The sequence below is a fragment of the Camelus ferus genome, chromosome 27 (assembly GCF_009834535.1).
Source record: "Camelus ferus isolate YT-003-E chromosome 27, BCGSAC_Cfer_1.0, whole genome shotgun sequence".
NCBI lineage: Eukaryota > Metazoa > Chordata > Mammalia > Artiodactyla > Camelidae > Camelus > Camelus ferus.
This window is the reverse complement of record NC_045722.1, coordinates 8,693,852-8,714,839: the sequence shown is the minus strand read 5'-3', so window position 1 is coordinate 8,714,839 and position 20,988 is coordinate 8,693,852. Positions and strand designations below refer to the sequence as shown.

Genomic DNA, 20,988 nt, shown 5'->3' with positions numbered 1-20,988 from the left:
GGACCTCCCAGCCACCACAGTGGTGGGACCACTTGTCCAACACCCTCAGCCAAGGATGGGCCATTGGCGTCTTCACACTGTTCGGAGGGGCTGGCTGAGGACACGAGCCCTGAATCCCTCCAGTGCTGTGCTTGCCGGCTCTGTGCCCCCAGGGGCTAGGCTGACTGCTGGCACTGTGCACGCGTGACCCCTTCCGGATCCTCTCTTGCAGGATGGCTAAGAACTCCCGCACCAGCCTCGCCAGCGCGTCCAGTGAAAACTACACGTTCTGCTGGCGGGTGTTCTGTGCCTGGGATTACCTCATTGGAAACCCGGAGGCGGCAGAGAGCAAAACCGCGGCCATTGTGAACAGCATCCGGGTGAGTAAGCCCGCCAGCCTGCCGGGGCGGCCAGGGAGGGGCGCGGGGCCGGTGCTCTGCGCACCGCGACCGCTGCAGTGTGAGCCAGGGCCCTCTGCTGGGAGAGCCGGTGGTCCTCTCCCCGCAGCGCTCACAGGCCAGGGCGGCCGTCCCCACGGTGAGGCGACACGCCCCCGCCACCACGCCCCAGACAGTCCAGTGCAGTACAGGAGGACAATCCTGGACCTTCTCTTTATCTTTTTTTTTTGATTGTGTCCTTCTAAAGTTTCAATGCATCTCTGATAATTTGCAAAATAGATTACTACCACATGGCATGTCTCTAACTTGTCAATAAGTGAATACATATATGTTGGAGATTTACGCTTTTAGTGTTAACTTAGAAGATAAAGCACTTGAAAGCATTCAGAGACTTGGGTCAACTGTATAACACAGACAGCGAAATGGTGCCCCCTTTGGAGAAAAAAAAATCATTTAGATCATTTCAGTGATCTAAGTAATTTACTTCTCCATCTCTTCTTCCCAATCCCCAATTTGTTTATCTAGTTATTATTAGATAAAGCACTGATATCAATAGAATCTTATAGAGTGAAGTCTAGGCATTGAAGTCGTGATTGAAAATACTGGATAAATCATTTCTTTCATAAACAATGTATAAAGATTTATGATTATTGAGAATGCCAAGCTCTCAATACCGAATGTGTCTTTCTTTAAAGGAGGCTATTCTGGAAGAACAGGAGAAGAAGAAAAGCAAAAACCTGTATGTATTAAGACTCCCCGTATTGAGTACATTGATAAGCTGTTTTAATTCGGTACCAAAATCACCAGACTGTATCTTATTTCCACACACTGTCAGGCAGCTCTTCTTTCTTCTTAACATCTCTCCTTCTGGTGATGTGGCCTGTGAGGACGCCATCATTTCTCCAGAGCAGTATATTTAGGAGTTGTTCCTCCTTTCATAGATCCTGCAGTAAGGATGAGAGGTCTGAGAAGGAGCTGCTTCCTGCTTATAAAAGAGGCCTTTTTAGCACAAATTTCTAGTTTGTTAAAGCAAGCAAAGACTAATTTTATTTAGCGACAAATCTCTGACGTCCTAAGACACAAACCGCATGCATTTCTTGGTAACGAAGCGTCTAAGGTGACCTCTCAGATTTGAAGCTCTTCTCAAGGTTGGGAGGGCCTCCTGGGTGAGGGTGAAGCCAGCGCTGATGACACGGAAGGGCCGTTCCCAGGACAGGGGAGTGACCCTGTCCTCCTGGGACAAACACGCCTGCCCATCCAACACCCTCGGTGGCTCTTGGGCCCCACGATTAGTTCCTACGTTGCAGAAGACCTGTCCAGAGGGACGCCGCGGACCCAGGGAGCTGGCCAAACACCCTGCCCCTGCGAGGAGCAGGGGTGTCACGGTGGGACGGACTCTCCCCAGGGAGTCGGAGGAGGGATTGTAGCCCTTGCTTTGTCATTGTGACCTCGAAACCCCCTTGACTTTTCTGGGCCCCCACCTCTGCACCTATGAAAAGAAGGAATAGGACTCCCTCCGTGCTTCTCAGCGGGTGGAGAGCGCCCACCCACATCAGATCACCTGTGGGCACTGCAGACACAGACCCCTTTGGCTCCCACCCTGATTTACTGCGATAAAACCTCTAGGAGTCAGACACAAGGTTCCACATTTTTAGCAGGTATTGCAAAGCAAAACTCACAGGTGATTTTCACATTCCCTGAAATTTGAAAGCGACAGCCATCCCAAATCCACTCTAGTTCAAAAACATCTCATTCAGTGATTCGTTATTATAGGAAACACGTCAACCCAAAAACCTATTTCTCATCTCTTTTCCACAAACAAATCCTGAAGCCTCCTGATTCTGTCAAAACTTGAGAACAGATGTGTAATAGGCCTTCTGGGATATCCAGGGTATTACAGCAGGAGGTGGAAGGAAGAGGCTGGAGAGAGGGGAAACTAACATGTGACTGGCTACTTTCCCGCAAGCCCAGCACATGCGTTTGCTGGTGCGATCACCATGAGGACCAGCAAGTGCAGGAGGAAGAAAGAGAGGGACCATATGTGCAGGACCTGCCTCAGGGGACCACGTGGGTCGCCTGACCCTACAAATGATGACAGCGTGGTCGGGGGACAGGGAAGAAGCACTAAGATGGTATGAATGGACCTTACCCTGGAGTCTTCCATCTCCAGTGCTCTATGATTTGTTACCTAAAGCTCTCCTCCACTGGAAAATAAGGTGGCATTTATCATTTCATTTAGGAGTGAGTTTCCTCATTACACAGAGGAAGGGCTAAGATGCATGTAAAAGATGTCATGACCTGCCCAAGTCACCCAGAGGGTGGAAACGCCCTGTGGGAAGGGGATGGTACACTTCTCATGTGCCCCCCCAAACCTCCGGGCCACATCTCTTTCTCCAGCCCCTGCTGCCAGGCGGTCTGCCAACGGCTGCACACACACGGCTCGGACCCCTCGCTGGTGCCTACTGCTCACTGCCCAGGGCTCCTCCGAGGCTGCAGCGTGGGGCGCCCGTGAGATCCCAGTCCACGCGCACGCACGGGCACCTAACAGGCTGGTGCAACGCTGGGAGTTAGTGCTCTGGGGTCGCCCTGGACCAGGAGGGAACAGGATCAGAGAACAATTGCTTCTCTTTATCACCCTGGGCGGCAGTTCCAGTTCCCAGCTGCGTTTCATACGCCCAGCTCCACCACCACACCCCTTGTCCTGCGGCCTTTCTCTCCTGTCGCACTTCCCAGACCTTCACTCACTTTCTGTCATCACTTCCCCCAAAAAACTACTCGCAAACACCCCTCTGCCTGAGGTTCTGCTTTCAGGGGAAACAGACTAAGACTGGCCCCAAAGTCAGAAGAAGATGCCTTAAAAATAAGGCAGTTGGAATCCGTGGGTTTTCCTGCAGCGCTGGAAAGAGCAGATTTTTTCAGGTGACACTGGAAAAGTGTAGGTAAACAGTAGCATCACGGTTGACTGGGACAGCCGCCCGCGCTCACCGCCTGCGGCCCGGCAGCCAGGAAGGGAGGAGCCCGCGTCCCGCTCCCTGACTTACCTGCTCACCTAGCAGGTCATTGTGAAGTGCTCAGCTGCGCCGGGTCTGTTCTAAGAGGTGAGAATACAGCAGTGAGCAAGACTAGAAAAACAAAGTTGAGAGCTTACATTCTAGAGGGAAAAGACAGCTAACCAACAAGCAAGTGCGTGCATGGTGCAAGGTGGAGTCATTACCTCTCCCTTCCCCCGCCCCGAACTTGAACTCCTATAACTGAAATATGCATATGACAGGACTCCAATTTTAAGTGGCAAAGCAAGGACTGAAACCCAAATACTCAGACTCCAGAATCTGTTTGTGTGTGTGTGTGTGTGTGTGTGTGTGTGTTTAAAGCCCCACTGAGGCTGGTGGCTTAGATTTATAACTCACTGTTGATCTCTTAAGAGATGAGGAGTTCTGGGGGGAAGAAAGAGCTCTGATTCTTCAGGGCAGAGAACCCACTTGGCAGTAAATGTGTTCCCGGGCTTACCTGGCGCTGTCTGTGCACTGAGATGCTCCGGGCAGAGCGCCGTGTACCGCCCTCACGCCTGCCTCTCCCCGCAGGGCAGTGACCATCTGCCTGAGGGTCGTTGCCAACATCCTGGTGCTCCTCTCGCTGGCTGGGAGCATCTATCTCATCTACTTCGTGGTGGACCGGTCCCAGAAGCTGGAGCAGTCCAAGAAGGAGCTGACGCTCTGGGAAAAGAACGAGGTACCCACGCCGCAGGAGCCGCCCCTCTGTTTCCATGGTGTTTCTTAAGTGGGTTAGCTGGAAACGCACCACAGAAAAATTGTAGTCTGCTTGTTCTAGAGCGCAGACCACAAGGGCCTGGAGGTAGAGCGGCACCCCCCAGGCTTGGCTCAGTTATTTCCCTGGTCTAAATCAGGGAAGATTTTTGATTCAGAAGCACCTTCCTGTGTTTGCACGTGCTTCACCTTTGAGTTTTGCTGCTGACCGTGCTTTGCTTTTCTCGCTTGATGTTTTTCCATAGACACGTCACAGACACCGACTTCACCTAGACTTGCGTTAACATTGCACTGTATTCCATCATGTGGGACAAAACTGACTATGTGGTGATTATCGAACGTTTAGGTGGTTTCCATATTTCAAAATCACAAATAACAATTCCTGAACCATCTCTATGCCAATAACTTGGTTTTTTTTTAAGATCTTTTCCCTCCACTTAGGTGAATATTCCCATTAATAAAAAATCACCAAGGGGAATGTTATGGACAATTTTATAATTCTTAATATTTGTTAGAAGACTGTTGTCCTGAAAACTTGGTCCAACTTACCTATAAGATTTGAATAGCAGAAATAACACAAATGCCGCCTCTCAGACCACTTGTATGAAAATGACCATCATCTTTGGGATTTAAAAACAAAGTGTGCAGGTGATACGGTGATTATAAATTTATCCTCAACGTACAGTAGTTTTTCAAAGTCTGAGACTGCATTAGACGGTCTTATCCCACATCTTTTGCTGTTTTGCATCAATGAACTGGGTTCTGTAAATGTGTGCTTGTGTGTCGATGGCTGACACAGAGAGGTATCTAAACAGATAGACAAGTTTTTTGAAGCTCTATTCATAAACTATGTCTTACTTTAGCTCACACCTCTTGGATACCAGCTAAATCTCCTCGTTCATTTGTCAGACGTACAGAAAAACAAGAGCCAGGCATAATTCACTAGACAATTCATCTTCCATGCACAGAACGGATATTAAATTTCCTCTTTTCTATTCATAATAGCTGCAGTTATTTCCTTCTTCCATCCAAGCGAAGGGAAGGATAAATAGAACGAGATGGTCGTTGGGGAAGGTGGCAGAATAGCCAGTGAATCCCGGATGGCACATCCCCATGTCTTCAGATTAAGGAGCCGTCCTGAAAGGAATCGACCCATGACAAAGTGGCAGCGGCCTTTTGAAAATAGCAAACTAGCAGAGATTTGGGGGACGGTTCCCATGCAAGAACTGCATGACCCTCAGAATACCCCCGACCAAGTATTAGGCTAAGAGACCGACTGTGAGGTGAAGGAGGCTGGGATGCTGGACCCCAAGGAACTCAGCCTAGCCCGCACTCTCTTGGTAGGTGAGCGTGGTGGTCTCCCTCGTCACCATGCTGGCACCATCAGCCTTCGACCTCATCGCCGCCTTGGAGATGTACCACCCTCGGACCACGCTGCGCTTCCAGCTGGCGAGGTACGGCCACCCTGCTGGGAGATGCCTCATTGGGGGTCACCTGCCTGGCCACCCATGGGGGGATCTAAGTCCCTCGAGAGCCAGGGCTTGCTTTGTTCCCCCCAAAACTTAGCACAGAACTTCCCCTGTGGATGCATCTCAAGCAGGATACCACAGGAGAGAAGGGCGAGAAGGAAGAGGGAGGGGAGGCAGGGAGAGAGGAGGGGCCGGAGAAGAGGGAGGAATAGGCAGAAAAAGCAGATACCAGGGAAAGAGGACAGAAGGTGATGGAAAACATGCCCTGTTTGCCTCACTTCCAGTCCCTCCATGGGTTGACTGTGCAGAGTAAGAAAAACCCAAGCTGTTTTTCCAGACGTGAGACAAACATAATACTTTGCTTCCTTTAGCTGACGCCGGCCAAACTGACTCTGAGGGTCTTGCCCGGGGCCAGGTACTGTGAACACAGAGATGGAAGGGTCCCCATGGTGCCCAAGGGACTCCTTCCACAGTGCACAGGGGAAGCCAAGGTGAATCACAGAGATGCCCCCTCCAGATGCCCTCGCTCTGTTTCCCTGCTCACCCCCTGCACACAGGTGGTCACAGGTGTGAGCTCTACCCCTGCGGAGATCAGGAGGCCTGTGGGGCTGGGCAACTCAAAGCTTTCATCTGGAGTCTTTTCCTCATGTTAAATCTGCTTTTCTCTTTTTCACCAACTGGCTTTGGCTTCATGATTCTCCAAGCGCTAAGCTCTGTCCTATGAGGGATTTGTAAACCGGCCACTTTCCTTTCTCATCTCATTTTCCCAGGCAGGTTTCTGATAAGACTCAAGGCTGCATCCTAGGAGGTTCAGTGATGTGTTTCCAAACTTTCCAACTCTGGGGAAACCGGCATCCAGTCTTCGATCATTGGCTGATTGAGGTGGCTGCTGGCAGATTCCATTTCTCATGGTTGCCCACCTATGAGCAGGTGGAGCTGTGCCCACGGGCCTCTCAGCGCCTGTCTGGCGGGTTCAGCTAGGATTTCAGAATCAGACCACTGGGATCCCGAATTTGTATCCTGCCTAAATTGTGGTCGGTCTAGAGCCGTGGATTTTGTGTGATGCTCTGGTCTCTCAAGGTGGGCTTGTGGCTTTCAGGGTCCTTGTGTTGTATCTGGGAAACCTCTACAGTCTGATCATCGCCCTCTTGGACAAAGTTGACAGCATGAGCATTGAGGTGAGTGCTCCCCACTGGGCACTTGCCCAGCCAACCACTGCCCCCCCATACACACACACACACACACACACACATACATACACATATACACACACAAAGACAAGTATACATATGTACACAGAAACACTACACAGACACACACATACACAGACACACATGTACACATGTACACATGTACACACAAATACCATATATGCACATACACAGACATGCACAGATACACACACATATATATACACAGATATATGTATATCTAGATATAGATCTATATCTAGATAGAAAGAGACAGAGACAGATTATTCCCAAGCAATGCAATGATACCCTTGGTATTCATGATAGATTCTTACTTATAAATACACGGACAACCTTTTTTTCTTCCCTCTCTTTCTCCACAGGAAGCTGCTTCCCAAAATAGCACAAGTCACTGGACAGATTCTGCCACGTTCGCCACCAGGGCTGCCTCTGAAGAAGAGAAATGGTCCACGCTTGGGCCTGGGGTAGGGCTCAGGAGAAACAGCACCTGGGCTCTGGAAGAGGCCAATGTTCCAACTTACACCTCACCTCTCTCAGGGGCCAACAAGACCACCGTCTCCACCCAGCGTCCACAGGACCAGTGCTGGGAGACCTACGTTGGGCAGGTGCCTCCCTTTCTCCCTTATAAAGCCCTTCCACGTCCATTTCATCACTTAACCCCAAAACACAGATAGTAAAGAGCAGGATGAGGGCCCGAGCCCAGGCATCTGCTCCAAACTTAGCGCTCAGAACCACTCTGCCGTTCACCTTCGCTATATAACCTTGTCCAGAGAATCTCAACCCCAAGGTATCATCCCGTGACAACACCTTGAGTAGTCTCCTGTGGTTCAGAAGCATAGGATTTTTTCCTGGTTTTGGTAATGCTGGCCTCAGATGTCAAAATTCAAATTAACAAATATTTATTGAGCCCCCTTTGTGTACCAAAAATGAAGTTGCCTTTGGAGGGGACCCAGTGGCTCAAGCCATGGGAGTGAACAGAGAAGGGGGGGCCCTGAGGAAGAGGTGGAGGGTGGGAGGGGCAGGGCGTGGGGGCATCCGAGGACACCTGTGTTTCAGGAGCTGCTGAAGCTCTCCATCATCGACATGCTCTTCACCGTGGCCAGCATTCTGCTCATAGACTTCTTCCGAGGACTTTTCGTTCGGTACTTAAGTGACTACTGGTGTTGGGACCTGGAAAGCAAGTTTGTAAGTAAGATGCCGTGTCCACTGGGGAGGTTCGTATGGCTAGATCCACCCTTTCCTGATGTCCATCCAGGGAAACTGATGTGGCCAGGAGAAAATACGTGAAGGAAGAGGGAAAGGGTATACAAAGCTGAATTTCCATTTCTTTCTTACATCACTGTCTGCTGGGATGGCCACATGGACAGTGATCCCTGTATATCTGTGTGAGCAAAGAATTGGATGTGTGTGGCTGTAATGAACTGGTTTATGCAAAGAGTTCTGGAACGTTTTTTGATGCAGAAGTTCATTTTCTCTTGCAGCCCGAATACGGAGAATTCAAAATAGCAGAGAATGTGTTACATTTAGTCTACAACCAAGGAATGATTTGGTAGGTGTCAAAGCTTCTCCCTGCCTCTGCTTACATCTAACTTGGGCTAAGATTTTAATTTACTTAGTCTGGACGGGACGTGACAGTAAAAAACACAGTCATAAGAATCCAGAAAGGATGTAAACAGTTTCTAACTGAACTATTTCACATGTCTAGTCATTTTAGTCGTGGTTTTCTAAGCATTTTACAGAAAGGAATGATGAAGGAAATTGTCCATTTTTGGGCCCTTAGCCCCCTACTCTTGCTTCCCCCTTGCCTCCATATTTTCACTTAGACACCGAGGCCAGGTGCACAGCCATCCCCTAAACTGACAGACCCATCCAAGGGGGAGACCGGGAACGTGGGACGTCTGCCCATTCAGGGCAACTCCCAGCCAAGGCAGTTCCTAAAGACACTGAAGGTGGAAAGAGATCATCCACTCCACGTGGATGTGTGTCTGGAGGGGCACGGCAGGGAGCCCCTTAATCGTCCCTCCATCTCTGACTTTCCCTGCTAGACCGCCAATAGTGCTATTTGTTAACATACAAGCAAAGGAAAAAGAGGAACCCTGGATGTTCCAAACATTCAGAATTTAACGCAATCTCTCTTTCTAATCATTCAGTAAGATGTAGGGGGAATTGAGAGATGTTACATAATATTCCTTTACTCAAATTCTATATTCTTACAGTCCACTTATTTTGAAATGTGTTTTCACAAATACAGTATTAAAAATAATACATAATTGAAGTATAGTCAGTTATAATCTGTCAGTTTCTGGTGTACGGGGTAATGTTTCAGTCACACATATACATACATATATTCATTTTCACATTCTTTTTCATTGTAGGTTACTACATATATTGAATATAGTTCCCTGTGCTGTACTGAAGAAATTTGCTTTTTATCTGTTTTGTAGATAGCAGTTAGTATCTGCAAATCTCGAACTTCATTAAATGAGCTAAAATATGTGAAGATGTTTAGCACAAGGTCCAACAAAAGTAGCTGCTCTACACACGTTGATTAAACCTGAAAGTCAATAATTTATTAACGTCACCCTTCACCACAGACAGGCCAAATCTAGAGCTTGCCAGATACCTAGCTATCTATTTATCCTATTCCCCAAAAGAGGACCTTTCCTTTGCTAAGTGGGACGACAGAGACCAGCCCTTAGCACCCCTATGCTGAGAGGATATTTTAAAATAGGATCACTACTCATCTGCAGAAGTGACTCATCTCCAGAAGGTGGAGGGTTGGGGTCCCGGGCGTTCGGGGGCTTCTCCAGTTCTTTAAGTGCAGAGTGTGCATCTCAAGCTCTCAGAATCAAGAGAGACTGGAGGAGAACAGAAGCTAACTGCCCTGCCCTGTGGTTTCAGGATGGGGGCCTTCTTCTCCCCCTGTCTCCCTGCGTTCAACGTGCTCAAGCTGATTGGGCTCATGTACCTGCGGAGCTGGGCTGTGCTGACTTGCAACGTGCCCCACCAGCAAGTCTTCCGTGCCTCCAGGTCAGTGAGCGTAAATCTGCTGCCCAGAGACCTTCCATCACCCACATTCGACTTATGCAGGGCACCCTCCAGCCAGGGGGTCTCCCCAACTCTCTGCCTGCCCAAATCTTGTCTGCCCTCCAATTTCATTTCCTCCTTGAAGCCAAGGCCAGTGCCCCACCCTGGGAATTAATCGTGACTCTCCTTAAGCTCGTGGCACATCTTTTAAAACTTTTGACTGCACTTTAGTGTGCAAATCACAAATATTTGGCTTGATGAATATTCACAAACTGAACACACTCTGTCACCAGCCCCCAGCTCAAGAACCAGACTGAGAACAGCCCCAGAAACCCTCCTTGTACTCAGTTTCAGTCGCTCCCAATCTAACAGCATCATCACTTCAGCCAGTTTTTAATTTTATGTAAACGGAATCACGCTCAGCATGAGCTCCTCGGTTTCTGTCTTCTTTCCTTCGATATTGTGCCTGTGAGATCACCTCACTGAGGGTGTGTACCCCAGTTTCTTCACCCATCCTCCTGTCAGCTGCAGTGAATAACGTGATCATTCTCAGGAGCGTCCTTTGTGGGCCGCATACCTAGACGTGCACTCGCTGGCTTGTGGACCACGCATGCAATCACCTTCAGTCCACAGCGCCAACCAGTTTTCCAAAGCAGTGGCGCCCTTTCCACTCCCACCAGCGTCACCTGAGTGTCCCAGTTGTCCCACAACCTTGCCAACACTTGTTCTTCTCTGCAGTTTTCATTTTAGCCATTTTGGTGAATTCATAACATATTTTGAACACCTTGATTGAAAGTCATTTATTTAATTTTTACATAATCGTTATTTATGCAGGTGTGTATCAGTGGCTTTCAGACTTCGTGATGATAGCCAGCATGACAGTGTATTTATATTTTACCTAGTGACCAGTACACAGAGATGCATACATTCATATGTATATATTTTGTATATAATTTGTATAGCATGTGTATAACCACTTATATGTGTGTTTGCATATATAAATACATGCATACATATATACATAGTAAATATGCATACATACAAACATGTATGAATGGATACACACACATACATAGTATCTATATATTTAGTATATATACATAGAGAGAGAGAGAATGTGTGTATAGAGAGAGAAAGTTTCCACAAATTGACAGTCACCTACTCCCTACATCCTATGTGCCCTGATATTTTTCTGTTCCCTTTAGTCCAGTCTATTTCATTAGAGACAGAGGGACAGAGAGTGCTGGCTGAGATCCTCCAGGTTGACAGACCACCCATTCTCTTTGCAGAACCGTGTACAGGGCCTTGAACACAGGGGAGGCCTGGGCAGCCAAGCCCCCTGACACTGAGGGCCCGGGGCCCAGGGCTTGATCAGGCAGGGCATTTACCCCCAGCAGCCAGGAGCAGAGAGGAAAGAGGTGGAGAGAGACATCCAAGTGAGAGAGTCAAGAGCCATAACGAAGGTGACGAGCCATCCTCAGACATAGGGGACAAGTTCAAGGCTGGGAGCAGGAGAGGGAACCACTAGGTAAGGATTCGGGTGGGTGGGGCAGAGATTCTAAGGTTTTCCCCCGAATTAAGCTTCTTGTGTGATGGCCACAGGTTCACCCCTCTCTTGGTTTGAGGTGACAGGTGCTCAGCAAGTGCTTAGTAGACAGACAGGTTGGGCTGGATGGCCTATGAAGTCCCTCTGGGCGCTGATTTCTGGTTGGCTAAGCTGCCCATGATCTTACAACAGACCCTTTCCTTGGCAGCGATGCAGGGATTTTTCTGCTTGCAAAGCGTCAGGGCTGCAGTTTCTGTGTCGGTCTTTGGAAGGAGGGGTGCATATGCGTCATCGGCCGCTGGCCATGGAGCGAACCTGACGCGCGGCACTTGATTTCTTTACAGATCCAACAACTTCTACCTGGCGATGCTCCTGTTCATGCTCTTCCTGTGCATGCTGCCAACCATTTTTGCTATTGTGCGCTACAAACCCTCTCTAAACTGCGGGCCATTCAGGTGAGTTATTTTGGTTCTGTCAGCTCTGCCTGGAGCTGCTGATGACTGTCAGGGAAGGACCCCGGCCTTGAACTGAATTCTTTTTCTGGCTCACAGCCCAGATCAACAGCAGAGAAAAAAATTTCAAACTTGTATCTTGTATTTTTGAATTTTTTATTGAAGTATAGTTGATTTACAATGTCGTGTTCATTTCTGGCGTACAGCATAATGGTTCAGTCATACATGCATATGTACATGTTCTTTTTCATATTTTTTTCATTATAGATTACACGATATTCAATATAAACTCATGTCTTTTGAATCCCAAGACCAGTGCCCTTTCCTTGCTAAGGAGGCTGCTCTCAAGTATGATCATCTCTGCGCTCATCTTTAAAAGACACAGTGCACTTAGAATCAACAAGGGAAGCGACATTGCTCCAGTGCTAGAAATAAATTCTGCCTGGGCCATCTTCCCTGCCAGAACTCAGAGAGCTTCTATTAAAAGACAGTCCACATCACCTTTGATTCTGCAGTATCTAACTGCGCCAAGACAGGAATCCCTAAAGTTATCTCCACCGAGCTAGCATTTGCTTTAAGTCAGTTTTGATGCATATCTGTAACATTTGGAGTTTATCTTTGTGTACATTACTCACACACACACACACACCATGGGATCATTGACCCCCTCCTCAAACCTACATGTTAATTAAGTGACTAGTTCAGATGCAATCATCTTAGGAATGTTACATGTCTTTCACATTCATCAGATATTTACTCCAGCTTTGTAGCTGACCTGGAGGATTGGATTCTAGCCAGCTAGCCTTTTTTTTTTTTTTTTTTTTTTTTGATGACTTACAGGATCCTTCTGCCAAAAAGCAATATAATCTGGAATGATGGTTTTCTTTCTGACAGTGGCCAAGAAAAAATTTATGACATCGTGTCAGAGACGATCAACAAGGACTTTCCCGCGTGGTTTGGCTCTGTGGTGGGGTACATCAGCAGCCCTGTGGTCATCCTGCCAGCCGTGCTGCTGCTCTTGTGAGTAACTTTCCTGCCAGCTTTGGGGGTACTTCTGCGTGTTTGGCCAACAAGAAAGCGCTGCTTTCCAATAATCGCATAAAGATCAGTGAGTTCATTCAGAAGTCACTTATGGAGCCTGGTGACCTAAGGAGGGCCGTGGAGTCACACCAGGGCCAAGGGGGTGCGACATGACTGATTCACTACCAGCATTTGGGCAATCGCCCTGGCCACTGTCACGGGGTTGAATGCTTCTACCATTATCTCATTTTCCAGAAGTTTAATATCAAAAAGGAATTTTACAGTACAGCTGAGTAGCATCCGTTTGTTTTAACTTAAAGAAAAAGAGCAGCAAGCAGTGGATCCAATATTCCTAACATGACACACTGTAAGATGCTCTCCTGTCTTCACATCTTCCTTATCGCTATCGCCCGTGCAGAATTCCAGGTCAATGCGGGTGGCTTTGAAAAGCAGCCCCTTCCCAGTGTTCCCCAGCTTGAGAACTCACGGATACCTTTTGTCCTTGGGGGACAGTGGATGGTTCGTGGGCAGCCCACCTCTGGCAGGGAACGTGGCTTTTCAGTTGGATGAAGTACCCTCACTGTTCCATGCTGTTCCGTCCTAGCATGCTCATCTATTACCTTCAGAGCATCGCAAGATCCTTGAAGCTCAGCAACCACCAGCTCAGAATGCAGATCCAAAACGTAAGTATTGTGTAACCTTTGTGCTTGTGAATGTGAGTCAACCATCTGACTGATTTCACCGGCCAGGGAATACAAATGAGGTCACATTTTCAAATTACCAGGACTCTTGGCCACTTGCTAGGGCACAAGGCTGCTCCTCCCTACCAGGTTGCCCAGAGCTGTTTGCAAGAATACCCTGGACAGCTCCCAATGGCCAGGAAGGAGCCTGCCAAGGGCCTTCCCTCCTCTCCAAGACAACTTGCTGATGCCCTGAGCACTTCAGCACCCCTCTTGTGGCCACATCAAGCTTGCAAGGTGGTGGACTGTTCTCCTGCTGTACTGGACTGGGCGGTGGGGTGAAGGTCCCTCCTCAGTCCCGTGTCAGTTTGGACATCTGAGTCCAAAGGCACTGTTTGGAACCAAAGGCACACCTTTTTCATACCTTTTCAATTCTAGTTGTCATTACCTTCTCTCCCATCTGGGGCTCAAACCACAGATCTCTAGACAGCCAGAGGGAGATCAGCACTCCCCAGTTCCATAATATCTCCTCCTCTGCACAGCCAGATGCTCCCCTAGGGCCAGGACTAGGTGGAGGCAAATGCCAAATTGAGACGCACACGCTCTCAGGGTCACACCGACCCTGCATTCTCACAGCCCCAAGAGTGAGCACCTCCTTGTATTTGACCCCAGTTACCCGACTGCTTCAAGTCAGCCCCAGAACCTCATGCAAAAAATTTCCACCTTTCCCAGTTTAAAAAAAAAATAATTCTCATGAATATCAATTCACGTGAAGAAACACCAACTCATTGCATCAATAGTCAAATAAGACATGCACTAGGAGTTGCAAAGGGCATTTTTAGGGAAATATGCATCTCCTCCATGTGGTTGAGCCATATTTTCTCTTTTGTGTCTCAGGCAAACCATTCTTAGTGGAACTAAACATGGTCTATCAAAGAGCTGCCCCTAAAAATAAAGCTTGCCAGGGATAAAACTGCAGAGCTCAGGTGTCAGCATTGATTCATTCAAGTACCAGGCCTGAGTCCAGAGCACGCTGTCCCCAGGTGACAGCAGTAGCTCCGCCATGGCTCAGCATCTAAGCATGATGCATACGTCGTCCCCGCCCCCAAGAACAGGATTTGTTACCCCTTCCTGCTAACCCCCAAACAAACATATGATTATCATTTATGTTTTAGGCAAGATCTGAAGATAAGAAAAAGGTTGCCCAAATGGTAGAAGGTAAGTACAAACAAAAATTCCCACTGTCTCATTAAAAACACAGCAGTTTAAGGGACACTACTGGTAAAAAAATTCCTGATGAACTGTAGTTTTCACGACTAACTAGACACACTAAAGTAAAATCTAGGGATAGAAATGTTGATCTAAATCTATGATTTTTACATCCTGCCCAGGCCTGTGAACAACCCCAAAATATGTCTGAAATCAGAAGGAAATGTTGAAGTAGGAGAGAAGCACAAAAACCTGGGGAAAACCCGTAAGAGCATCTCGGCCCTGTGCACTGTTGCACACTTCCTCTCAGTGGCCCACATCTTCCTGACAAGGCCCCCTCCCCAGGGTCTCTGCCCCTTGAGTCGTGTCCTTTCTGGGCCGCGCCTGCAAAGCAAAGCCACGTGGGCAGGTCCAGCCGTGAAAAGAGATTCCCGAGTGAGAAACCCAAACCCAGCGGGCACGCCTTCTCCTCCCGTCTTCTCCAGCTGCACCTGGACGCGCTCGTTCCCGTCCCATCGAGGGAAAAGGAAAGAGCCTCCCTGCACAAAGAATGGAAATACGAGGAGCAAAAGGCTGGTGTGGGCTGAAGGGAGGACAGAGCGGGCAGGTGCAGCTGGAGGGAAGCAGGTGGGCCACTTGGGGCCACATACCGGTCCTGCTGTGAGCTGGAAGGACCACTGGGCAGTGGGAAATGGCACAGTCCATGTTGTCCCCCAGAAGATGAAAGAGAATGAGATCCAAAAAGCCTCTGTGGGCCCACTCTGTGTGTCCGCCTTAATGCAGAGCCACGTGGGAGAGGTCTGATCCCTTCCACGAAAACGCCTGAGTAAGAGTCAGGGGGCCTAAGGGTGGTGGTTGCCCCATCCAACAGCCTGCAGGTGAAAACTGCTGGGGAGAGAGACTGCAGCTCCTGCTGTGAAACTCCGCTGGAACTGTCAGGTCTTCTTTGCTAATGGAGCATAACTCAGTTTAGCTCCACTTGTCTTCAAAAGCTAGGGTTTCCATAAACTCTCAGGGTAGCTATAGCCTTGTCCAGTGTCCACTTACCAGCTCAAGACCACAATGTTTTTTCAGAACCGTTTCCAAAAAATCGTAATTATCATCTAAGCTTAGTAGATAAAGAATCAGAGCCCCAAAGCTGGTGAGTAACCCACTCGGCCTCACGGGGGCATCAGATGATGCGTCTGCAAGCTTCCGGGCAGTGTTGGCTTCCTCCTGCACAAACCTGCCAGCCCCGGCTCTCTGTGAAGCAATGATCTGAAGCATGGAGTGTTTGTCGCCCATGGGTTAGGTGTGCCTGCAAGTGCGCACGGCTGCTTGGAGACGCCCCGTTGGAAGTCAGGACACCCCTGCAGCTGCACCAGCCTGAGTGTGTCCTGCCTTGGGCTTGCCTTCTCATCACCCTCCCTCTTCCTGCAGCTCGCATCCAAACCCAAGACGAGAGCACCAAGAGGCTTCCAAAGGACAGCGATCTCGGCAGCCAGCTGTCCTCCACTCACCCGGCGACTCCCCAGAACAACGGCAATGTGGTCAGTTTCGACTCATCAAGCAGCAAGAGTAGCAGGATAGAGACCGTCACCCACCCCACGCCCCGGAGTCCCCGGCCAGGGCCCGGCAGTGCCACCTCGCCCCTCCCTGGCTTCTCCAAGTCCAGGCTGGAGCCCAGCACTACCAGGTGAGCTTACCTGCAGCTCGGCAGGAAACCTGCCTCCTGGGTGACACCTACCAGTGACGGCCCAGAGCCATAAAGCGCAGAATGAAAAGCCACCAGGGCTTCAAAGGTCTTAACAGTTTCAGGAAGTGAGAGCCTTGAATTCCATTTCTGCCTGAAGGCCACAAGGTCAAGGGCTGCCACAGCTGACACTGAGAAGAAATGAAGGGGCGAAGTTCACCCAACAAGGCAAACTCTTCCTCCTCGGCCTCCTGCCGTCTAACCGTGAGCCAACCTTCCTGCCACCCTAGGGTATTTATTTCCATAGCCCAAGAAAAGAGCATGCCTTAAAAACGCTTTTGTCCTTTATTTTTTGCACTCCAGACTGGCCAGATATTGGCAAGATGATCTTTTAGCTCTAGGCTGCCAAGTAACTGGCAGGTTCACCTCCACATGACACAGGTCTGTTGCTTCAGTCGTACCTGCATACGAGGAGGGCAGGGGAATCCTGCACGGCTTCCACGGAGGGAGGACATCCAGAAGGATGTGCTGACCCCAGCTCAGCTGGAGAGTTACATCTGAACTGAATGTAACACGGTGAAAGCAGTGTAGATAAAACATAAGGGGTTTGGGTTTTTTGGATTTTTCAAAAAGACAATGACTAAGTTAAGAACGAATTTGAAGTCTTGCTACATGAGGAGTTCTTTTCTTGTATCTATTGGGCTTTGACAAGGAGGAGGGATTCCAATAGTCTTGGGTAGGTGTCAACTGAAAAAAAAAAATGCACAACCTAAAAGTTGAGAATTATGTTTTATTCGGTGGACTTACTAAGAACTATGGCCTGGGACACGGCCTCTCGCATAGCTCTGAGGGACTGTCCCAAAGAGGTCAGGAAGGAGCCAGGATATACAGAAATTTTTTGCTGGGAAAAAAACCGCAGAGTATAATATCAAAAGATTAATTAGCACTAATTACAAAAAAAAAAAATCCTGACATCTCAAGTTAGTGGTTTTAGTGCTTGTCTATGTATGGGAAGAGGCAAGAGTCTGGGCTCACTGCAGTCATTTTTTTGATATGCATCTTTACTCTCTAGGGCCAGTATCTTGTTTTTCTCTATCGTGAATTCCCCTCAGGGTGCACCGTCAGGGCTACTGCAGTGGCTGATGGCTTTCCATCCTTTGTTTACTGAAATGAACTGGGACATTCTTTGCCTACGTAGGCTACAGAGGAAGTGTCCTAGAAGCTGGACAGCTCCATGGCAGAGGTGACGAGGGGCAGTGTTCCCATTCTGTGCTACACATGACTAGTCCCACTGTGTGCTCCTGGACCAGAAAAAGGAGGGCTCCATAATGAATACATTAGCACAACACTCTTTGCCCTCCGTGGAGGTTCACGGTGCACAGCGTCACACTAAGGCTCCTGAGAATTCCAGCAGGAAGGGAATCTGTTGAGCCCAGTCCTCCAAGTGCTCCTATGCGTGGAATCCACCAGACACCCATGAACATTTTAGAACCAGCTGCAGTGAAAATGCAGCGAAAACTGCTGCCCTGGGTCTCTGTGCTGGGATGGCACGGGGTTCTGAGAACACCCAGGCCCCAGATGCTTAACCACCTCTGTCTTTCAGGTATCCACATGCAAGCACAGGTGAGCTTCACAGGAGCAGATCCTGCACACCTAGGACGTTTACAAAGCACGTGGAAGATGTTTACTCAGAGCCTCTTTTCCAAAAGGACATTCAGCAAATTAACCCTCCTTTTCCTGGATCCGGGGTCTCGGACTTGCTGCCCCATGGTCGCAGGTCCCATGCCCCCAGATACTATATCGTTAATGAACGTGACTCTCACCAAAAAAACCGGTCAGCTTTCTGGCCCGAAAGACACTTCAAGGTAGATGCTTTTGAGGACACGGTGGAGATGTACCCCAGGAACACACGGACAGTGTGTGTCCTGGGCCTCCCGCCAGCCTCGCTCTCCACAGCTAAGTGAAGAAGAGGGCGAGATTCTGAGGAGAGAGGTGTTCGAGCAGGCTTTCCACCCACACTCCCTGACTGACCTCCACGGGGCTTCTCATTTTTATGTGGGCCAAAGTTTAGAAAGCCGGGCCCTGACCTCCGAGCCCCAGAGACGGACACATTACAAGTCTTGGAATGATGGTTTCGAGGGCCATCTTGACAGGCCGATGTACATGCACAGAAAGCCACGCTCCCGGAATTTCCAGTACCCACAGCACCCTCTGAAGCCCAGAGTTAAGGCCAAGTTCGAGCCGTCCCTCACAGAATCCGACTCCATGTCAGCAGCGTCCAGCAGTGACCAGCAGAACAGCAGCGCTGACCAGTACCTCCAGGTCACCCGCAGCCATGGCAAGTTCCTGAGGTCTGCGGGCCAGCTCGGCAGGAGGAAGGCCCTATCTCGGCAGGAGCTGACCACGGATCTGCATGACCTGGTTTATTCAGACGTCTAGGGCCTTCTTCTGGAGTCCCGTTCGTAGAGATCAGAGCCCCATTAGAGTGCAGCATGGTGTGACAGTGCATGGTCCCTCCCCTGCTGGAAACAGAGGTGAACACAGCCAGGAGCTGAGACCCCCGGGGCCTTGCGCAGGCCGCTGGCCGCAGCCCCGAGACTCACACAGCTACGACTCCCTGTTCTACACCAACCACATGCGAGTGGGCTGCGTCCAGCACCTCGGGCCCGTTAGGCCATCATTTCAAAAAACCTCAGTCTTTGACCTCCATTCAGGGTGATCACAAATCGTTGGCAAGGCAGACAGCTCATCTAGTTGCAGAAGCTTCACCCGACGTGTGTGTGCTTGTCCTCGACCTCACAAGTGAACTGTTTGTATTGTGATGTTGTCTTTCAGCGAACAAAACTCAGCCCTCCCTGACAAGCACCCCGGAATGAGTGGGCCGCTCGTAAAGATTTCACAATGCTCAGTTATTTCATATCAATAATCAGGTTAGTAATGTCAAGAGTAACTAAAATTTATTGAAAGCTTACCATACTGTTTACCCGGCTGTGTATCTGTATTAATTAGGACACCTGGGTTGGAGGCAACAAAATTCCCAAGGTTTCTTGGTTCCTTTAACTGGGAGGAGTGGGAATCAAGCTGGCTTCAGGCTCAGTTGGACCCAGGCGTCAACTATCTTCAGGATTCTGTCTTTTCAATTCTCAACTCTTTCTGTTTGTTGACCTCGTTTTTGCCTACTGCCCACAGGGTTCCTCCATGTAGGTGGAGGAGGAGTGTACACCCACAGAAAGTTCCATGTTGATGGCATCCAGACAGTGAGCCCCAGGGAAAGAACCAGGGTCGTCCCTCCGCACTTTTATCTTCACCCTCTTCCATGTGCTTGGTCTCGGGCCGTGGCCGAGAGCTCCCTGGGACACTGAAACGTATTTGGGAAAAGCCTGGCCCTGCTTCCAGACACCTGCGTCTGTGTGAGAGCGGGGAGCCGCTCCATCAGGATCAGAGACTCAGCAGGTCCTGCCGCATTCCTAAGAAAACCCGAGTCTCGCCAGTCCATGTCCAGGGCTGCGAGTATGTGTATCGCCTTTCAGTGAGCGACTCCAGCACTGAGTACTGGGCTGCACTTCAATGTAGAGAAATTTAAAAGAGGCAGAACGGCACAAGCGCCCGTGTCCCCACTGTGTCGGCGCTGTTGAAGCTTTATTCCCATCTGGCCACTTTGCTATCATTATTAAAGGAGATGTTACAACTGTCATCAGAATCTGCTCTAACCCCCACACTTAGTTTCATTCCCCTCCTGCCACCAGGAGTTCAGCCTGGGTCCATTCAGCCAGCCGTGTATGTCGTATGCGTGCATGTAAATATAGATGTATAAGATTCATCTACCATACGTGAGGATGTCTTACTTAGGTAAATGCTGTCATGCTGCATGTATCGTACATATTTTCGTTTTCGAGGTCAGTTGAAGAAATATACAGATCCAGCTCACTCACAGCAGCTGCGTAGTATTTCATCATATGAATAAACGGTACCATATTGATCCATTTCTTACTGATGGACATTGAAGTCATTTCCACTTCTTTGCAGCTAAAAATAATGTTGCACTGAACATCTTTTACACAGCCTCTGCTGCCCGTGTGCTTGTGTCGACTTAGAAGCGGATACTGGTCCTTTGAAAGGAGACCTCCCTAGCTCACAGGGGAGGAGCACGCTCAGCTTTCCTAGCTGATCCTTTATGAGTCTGCATGTGCCCAGACCCCACGCAGACTCCCTCTGCAGAGGATGGGGGGGCATTTTTTTTCTTCCCAGCCTCCCCAGTACTTGATATTGCCACACTATGTCATTTTTACCAACCTGATGGAAAAAATATACGTGTTCCAAGTTGTTTGAGTTATTTTGCATTTCTTTGATTGGTAGCGTTTTCCCCTCTGTTGACCGGCCATTTGCATTTTTTTCTTCTCTGAACTGGTTGTCATTTTTGGTCATTTTTCTGTTGACAGGAGCCATCACCTCTAGCCTTTATCAAGTTTCAGCAGCAGAAAGCTCTATATCTACACAATCAAAATGCCTTTGCGTAACTGATTTCACAATATTCCTTTGGCTTTGAGGAATAGTCCATGGC

The 20,988-nt window shown here is 49.0% G+C and overlaps 1 protein-coding gene across 1 annotated transcript in view; it reads left to right on the top strand.

Annotated features, from left to right (window-relative positions):
- The window catches only part of TMC3 (transmembrane channel like 3), a 36,017-nt gene extending 15,396 nt beyond the window's left edge, over positions 1–20,621 (top strand). The window contains 16 exon segments of the mRNA XM_032469051.1: positions 212–359; positions 1,073–1,116; positions 3,959–4,106; positions 5,486–5,595; positions 6,710–6,788; positions 7,184–7,426; positions 7,878–8,006; positions 8,303–8,370; positions 9,723–9,851; positions 11,739–11,849; positions 12,741–12,866; positions 13,471–13,549; positions 14,722–14,764; positions 16,175–16,430; positions 18,031–18,340; positions 18,342–20,621. Coding sequence (XP_032324942.1) covers positions 212–359; positions 1,073–1,116; positions 3,959–4,106; positions 5,486–5,595; positions 6,710–6,788; positions 7,184–7,426; positions 7,878–8,006; positions 8,303–8,370; positions 9,723–9,851; positions 11,739–11,849; positions 12,741–12,866; positions 13,471–13,549; positions 14,722–14,764; positions 16,175–16,430; positions 18,031–18,340; positions 18,342–18,866 — 2,548 coding nt within the window. The 3' untranslated portion in view covers positions 18,867–20,621.
- The last annotated feature ends 367 nt before the right edge of the window (positions 20,622–20,988 follow it).